The 6,711-nt window shown below is 40.5% G+C and overlaps 1 protein-coding gene across 3 annotated transcripts in view; it reads left to right on the plus strand.

Moving 5' to 3' along the window:
- rnls (renalase, FAD-dependent amine oxidase) overlaps window positions 1–6,563 on the plus strand; it is a 14,342-nt gene extending 7,779 nt beyond the window's left edge. The window contains exons 4-7 of one of the 3 annotated variants that reach the window (XM_007540982.2): window positions 816–971; window positions 4,318–4,491; window positions 5,579–5,754; window positions 5,821–6,563. In XM_007540982.2, the coding sequence (XP_007541044.1) occupies window positions 816–971; window positions 4,318–4,491; window positions 5,579–5,754; window positions 5,821–5,997 (683 nt within the window). In that variant the 3' untranslated portion in view covers window positions 5,998–6,563. Of the gene's footprint in view, window positions 1–815; window positions 972–4,317; window positions 4,492–5,578; window positions 5,759–5,820 lie in introns of all 3 variants that reach the window. The other 2 variants (XM_007540983.2, XM_016665394.1) reach the window with 2 other exon arrangements.
- Window positions 6,564–6,711: the final 148 nt, after the last annotated feature.

Here is a 6,711-nt window from a genome sequence, read left to right on the forward strand (position 1 = left end):
AAAAAAAAGATACATGTAAATATTTTTCAAACACTCTATGTTCTGCTGAAGCACTTTGTTATATTTTTAAAGATGAAAACAGTGGGTAAATTCCGATTTAATTTGCTATTGATATTGTCGCATTTAGTCATTAATTACACACTTGGTTTAATAAATATTGTTTGAATTGAAAAATTGAAGGAAGGCATTCAGCAGAATTCAGAAAAATTCTGCTGAATGCCTGGATAGGCACCAGTTTGCCTATAGGAGGAACCGGTCCATTGCACTACACACTGTCCTGACACATCTGCACCATCCTGACACTTATGTTAGGATGCTATTCATTAACTTCAGTTCATCATCATCATGGAGAAGCTCCATGACCTGGGATTTTCAATATCAATGTGCCTTTGATGTCCCCTCACAACCAACCTCAGGTCCCTCACACCTGAGGTTGGTTGTGTGGGACTTTCTCACAAACCGCCTTAGGTGGTAAGAATAGGGGACCAAACATCATCCACCCGGTTTTCAGTACAGTCACACCTCAGGGTGTTCACCCTTGACTGTGTAGCCATCCATTCCTCTAACAGGGTTCTAAAGTTTGCAAATGATATCACCATAGTGGGTCTGATAACAAACAATGATGAGACCCTGTACAGAGAGGAGATCAGAACATAGCAAAGTGTTCCTCTTATTATCTTATTTTCAACCTGTGGTCCAACAGTTTGATACTCTGATTAGAAACAGATCAAATTATTAATTAACAGCAACAGCAGAACATAATATAACTTAAAGGTATAGAGTTCTTCAGGTCTGAAACTGTCTTTTTGCCACAGGAGCTGATTTGTACCTCGAATATCATGTGACTGGCCTACACCGCTGTGGAGCATCATGGAAAGTGGAGAGGAAGGGAGGCAGTGAGAAATTTGACGCTGTTGTCTTGACAATTCCTGTGCCTCAGATCCTTCAGCTGCAGGGAGACCTGGGGACCTGTAAGACCGTCACAAACACAACCAGAAGCAGAACAAGTTTGAGCCTTTGTGTCACCTGACCTATGTACAGGTCTCGTGAGCTGCTGCAGAGGAATGCTAGATAATGACCTATGCTCTGATTTAGGTACAGCCTATGAACGCATGGATGCAGCAGCAGCTTTATAACCTCTGTGGTCCCATAGAATAATCGTTAGTTTTTGCTGAACAGACATTGTTCTCAGAGCAGCAGTTAAACACATGCATGCATATGTATTTCTAACCATATTAGGACTGAGTATTGACTTCCATTTAATGTAGTGACTCAGTTTGTGTCCTTAACCTTAATGTAAACCGGCCACTTTATTAGGTACACCTTGCTAGTACCAGGTTGGTCCCCTTTTGCCGTCAGAACTGCCTTAATCCTTTGTGGCATAGATTCAACAACGTACTGGAAACATTCCTCAGAGAGTCTGGTCCATATTGACATGATAGCATCACGTAGTCGATGTGGATTTGTCAGCTGTACATCCATGATGCAAATCTCCTGTTCCACCACATCCCAAAGGTTTTCTATTGGATTGAGATCGGGTGACTGTGGAGGCCATTCGAGTTCAGTGAACTCATTGTCGTGTTCAAGAAACCAGTCTGAGATGACTGGCGCTTTATGACATGGCGCATTATCCTGCTGGAAGTAGCCATCAAAAGATGGGTACACTGTGGTCATTAAGAGATGGACATGGTCAATACTCAGGTAGGCTGTGACTAATGGGCCCAAAGTGTGCCAGGAAAATATCCCCCACACCACTGCACCACCACCACCAGCCTGAACCATTGATACAAGGCAGGATGGATCCATGCTTTCATGTTCTTGATGCCAAATTCTGACTCTACCATCCAAATGTCGCAACAGAAATCGAGACTCATCAGACTAGGCAACGTTTTTCCAATGTTCTTTGTCCAATTCTAGTGAGCCTGTGTGAATTGTAGCCTCAGTTTCCTGTTCTTAGCTGACAGAAGTGGCACCCGGTGTGGTCTTCTGCTGCTGTAGCCCGTCTGCCTAAAGGTTCAGCGTGTTGTTCAGAGATGCTCTTCTGCATACCTCGGCTGTAACAAGTGGTTATTTGAGTTACTGTTGCCGTTCTATCAGATTGAACCAGTCTAGCCATTCTCCTCTGACCTCTGGCATCAACAAGGCATTTGTGCCCACAGAACATGTCTAAATGCATTGAGTTGCTGTTATGTGATTGGCTGATTCGACATTTGTGTTAGGAAACGGTTGGACAGGTGTACCTAATAAAGAGCGAGTGGTGCCGGTGCATGGCAGCCTTACATCTGTCAGGTGCATCTGCCATATGACATCATAGCCATGTACTATGGTATCAGCCATATGCTACTGAGCTTGTCACCATCTGTGTGTGTCATGTCCTCTAGATTTGATAAAGTGTTATAAAAGTACAGACCATTTATTATCAAGGGTGCACTTTTAATGAGATTAATTTATTTTCAGTGCACAATGTTGTGTTCCATTATTAGTCGCTACTTTTACATTTTTACTTCCATGTTGGAAAAATCAGCTGGACTAACAGTAATAGAGTTGGAACGTGTGTTGGACACAGGTGTTTGAACACATTTTTCAAACATATTTGCCATTTGTTAACAAATGAAAATTAGTTTCAGTGTTTTATATAGGGACTATAAATTCTATGGGATGGACAGAAAATTTCCTCTGATTAATTAAGTGATTGATTCATCTCAATTAACAAGTAACTTGTCTACTGTATTTACAATAAAAAGGACGAGTCAAATAGAAGTAATCAGAGACCATTATATCAAATGTAATAACGTCTATTAATTTAATCAATTTTAATATAAGAGCTACATTTAAAAATTTTCCTGGCATCCTGTGGTGGTAAAAGATGTAGCAGAATTTTTACATTTTTGGACATTTGACTGAGTTGAATGAATTGGACCCAATTGCTGGCAGGTTTAGTTGTATGACAGAGAGGGGAAGAAAACAGAAGGGTGATGGTGAGCTAGATGTGAGTCCAGGGTTTCCTCTACGATGTTTTTAAACAGGTTGGCTGACACGATTCTGGCAACACGACTGCAGAACAACAATAGTTTTAATTTAGGGCTGTCAAAGTTAACACAAGCAATTATTCTGTAAATTTTAACATATTAATTTTACTTAATGCAGATTAGTTGAATGTCCTATTTTGACCTAAAAGTCTGTTACCTAGTTCACAGCAATGTGTTATGGACTCAACTCACGGGGAACAACAATGAAAGGTGAAAGTTTAAACCTTCCTGAATATAAAAACTTGGGAAAACTGAGAGTCTTTGAACATGTTTGGTTTGAAACAATTAAACATTTTCTGAAAATGTGCATGGAGTGGCGATTTTTGATATGGGCTACATGTAGTTGCCCAGAGGGCATCAGAAAGGGGTGGGGCACTCAAAAACTAGAAAATAAATATATGCTGTCAGTTGACCCGTGCACAAGTTGGCTACTACTTGCATTCATGTGCAGTGAAGTAAGTTTCCATTAGTTGCTGTTGAATACTAAATTATGTGTATTCTGCTGCAAAAATAAAAAATAAAACTAGATAATTAGTTGGAATACGGCAGAAAGAGGGGCTTGCCCAGGGAACCATTGCTGCAGAGCGAGGAATGGTTCCCTTTGTGCATATTTATATTTTAAGCTTACACTGAATGATTAATCTGATTACATTTTTTTATTGATTGACAGCACTATTTTAATTATAACCATTTTTAAATGGAATGTTTTTAAAAAAACAAAACATTTATTTACTATATTCACAGTGTACAACTGAAATTACAACTGAATTGTAGTAATTTAATGGTTATTTCAGTTCATCTGGGTCCCAGCAGCCAGATTCTTTGTGCTTACTTTTTGCTTCCCTCCCTCTTCTTCTCTGCTGCTCTGATCTGCCGCACTATGTTCACCTGTGCAGGAAGATGCATCCTCCTGCTCTGCCTCTCGACTTGGTGCCTATACACAGCAGAGGACAGATGTAACTGATGTTTCAGAACATAAAGATCTGTGGGACACCTAGTGAAAGTCTTCAAGAAGAATCAATCAGTTATGTTTCACGCATAAAGTTATTTACAGATGCTGAGTTTGCTCAGAGAGGTTTAAAGGTCACAAGCAGTTCATCTGCTGTCTGGAACTTCAGGGAGCAGATAAGAGACTCCAGGGACATAGTGTATTAGCAAAACTCAAGTCTCTAAAAGCAGTAATCATGGTGACATTTGATGAGTTGAAGTACCTAGGATCAAGCATCCAGGCATTACATTTCCCATGATGCAAGTCGTATTACAGACTGTCTGTGATTCTGTTTCTCAGTACTGTCTGTCCAGCAAAGAGAGCAGTTGGAGGGTGTCAGGTACTCATCCCGCTTCGCTATTGCACTCTTCTTCTCTCCGGACGTTGTCTTCAGTTTTTCCTGGGGAGCGCGGTACGTCACTGACAGCCACTGCATCCGCTACATCGCTGTGGACAACAAGAAACGCAGCTCAGGTATCTTCACCCATCTGTATCTGACAAATAATGTCACTAGCATAAAAAAATCAACTATTATTAACAAAGTTTTGTACTTGGAAAATATAAATTGTTTGTGTAACATCACAACTTAAAGTATAACTAACTTGTGAAAGCATAACCCTGCCCCTGGCAGATTTTGAAAAAAAAACATCTGCCAGACGTGTCAACTTATCCACTTTGTTGCTACATTTATTGACTTTCCAGGCCCCTCTGTAGACTTTTGTTAAAAAAAAAACAAACAACTAAAGACAAATCTAGAGAATTTTTTTTTTCTGTTGTTGACAATTTTAGTGGTGACAACACTCTGCAGTTCAGCTGCAGCCCGACTCTATAATGAACAGAGCATCTAGGGCAGGGGTCACCAACTCCAGTCCTCCAGTTACCATCCTGCAAGTTTTAGATGCGTCTCTGTTCAAACACACCTGGATCAAATAAACTGCTCGTTTCCAGCCTATTGCAGAGAGGAATGAATGCTGGTGAGGGAATTCAGACATTTTGGAGCAGAGATGCATCTAAATGTTACAGGATGATAGCTCTTGAGGACTGGAGTTGGTGACCCCTAGGGCTACCGTAGCGTCTTCTGCTTCCTAAGCACTCCAGTAACATTTTGATTTGAACACCATACTTACATACCCATTCTACTCCATGTCCACACTGCAAATACATTGTGGAAATTGATTAAAACTGATTAATGCTATCAATCAATGCTCTCCACAGTCACGAGTGGCTTGCTGTCCCAACTCCTGACTTGCCACCGGGCGGGACTATGACAGAGTTGTACCAAGCTATGTCTTTGTAACCAATAGCAGAATTCAACTGCTGAAGCACCGTTCAACCAAATGAGGCCCAGCAGTGAGATGGTTTTCGATAAAAGACATCAGAACTAAACAAATTTAAATGAAAATGTTAAAATTTGCACAGTAACATAATAAAATCATAAATAATCTATTTAGACGGTTTCAGCAAATAAACATTGATTTGAGGTTTAATTACACTTTAAGTATCTCCACAAGAAATAAAATATTTGTCTCAAATTTTCACATTTATCCATATATTGTCTGAGATGCTCCAGGTCTCGGTCCATCTCTTGTCGTCCACACCAGCGTTCCGTTTGGTCTGGCGCACTTGGAGAATGATAAGGATGCCATCCAGCCAGTCATCTTACAGGAGCTCCACAGGCTGCTCCCTGACCTACCTCAGCCAGTCAGCATCAAGTTTCAGAAGTGGAGATACTCCCAGGTGAGTCAGGAGTGTATCTCCTCCAGGTGAGGCAATGACTTACTCAGCTGTCCATTCCTTGTGCAGGTGCTGACCTCAGTGCCCAATTGTCCAGGCCACATGACTATCTCGGAGCAGCCGCTGCTCATATGTGGAGGAGATGCTTTCACCCACTCCAACTTTGACGGCTGTGTGGAATCTGCACTGAGTGTGTGCAAAGCCCTTCAGCTCTCACTAGATGTCCAGCAGAACATTTGCCTCTAATTTGCACACTTATCCATATATTAACCTATTGACTGGGGTCATTTACCTAAATGCATCAAGTGATTCAAAGATAAAACCAAATATGTCTTTGTTTTTCTAAGAATAAATGATTATTAAAAACTTATTTTCACACCTTCTACACACCGAACTGCCACAAGTAAAGATCTTACATCTTCAGTTTGGATCGAAAGCAGGAGCTCATCTCTTTCCTCAGCAAACTTGTAATGCTTGCACTTAAAGATTTAAAGGAGAAATGATAATATTTGAAAGAAAGCAAAAGCTTTGAAACAATTTTCTGTGCATTGTTTGTATTTACATTATGTAGCTGCATCTCATATTCTGGTGTTTTCCACTAGAGGTAGAAAAAGCAACTTTGGTCATGCTCCCAGGACAGATGGTGTCACACTGTTCTGTGTTACAAGTGTCAGGAAGTCATGAAATGCTTACAAAAGAATAATACTTTGTTTTTGTCAATTTAATGGTTTTCCAACTGGGCAAAACTGCTGCTGATTCATCTGTTCAAACACTTTCTTGGAAAGTCAACTCAGAGTAAATGGCTCAAACAGAAAATGGTTCTCAGTTCGTTTACTCTAAATTCTAAAAGCCTGCAGGACTGTAAGACTACAATTTTGAGCTGTGGAACAGCAGAACAAGCTTCTGTACCGTTTCCTAAAACTTTTTTTTCGTTTCTCCTCAGGGTTCTCCTATACATCT

Source organism: Poecilia formosa, unplaced genomic scaffold (genome assembly GCF_000485575.1).
Source record: "Poecilia formosa unplaced genomic scaffold, Poecilia_formosa-5.1.2 Scaffold578, whole genome shotgun sequence".
Lineage (NCBI taxonomy): Eukaryota > Metazoa > Chordata > Actinopteri > Cyprinodontiformes > Poeciliidae > Poecilia > Poecilia formosa.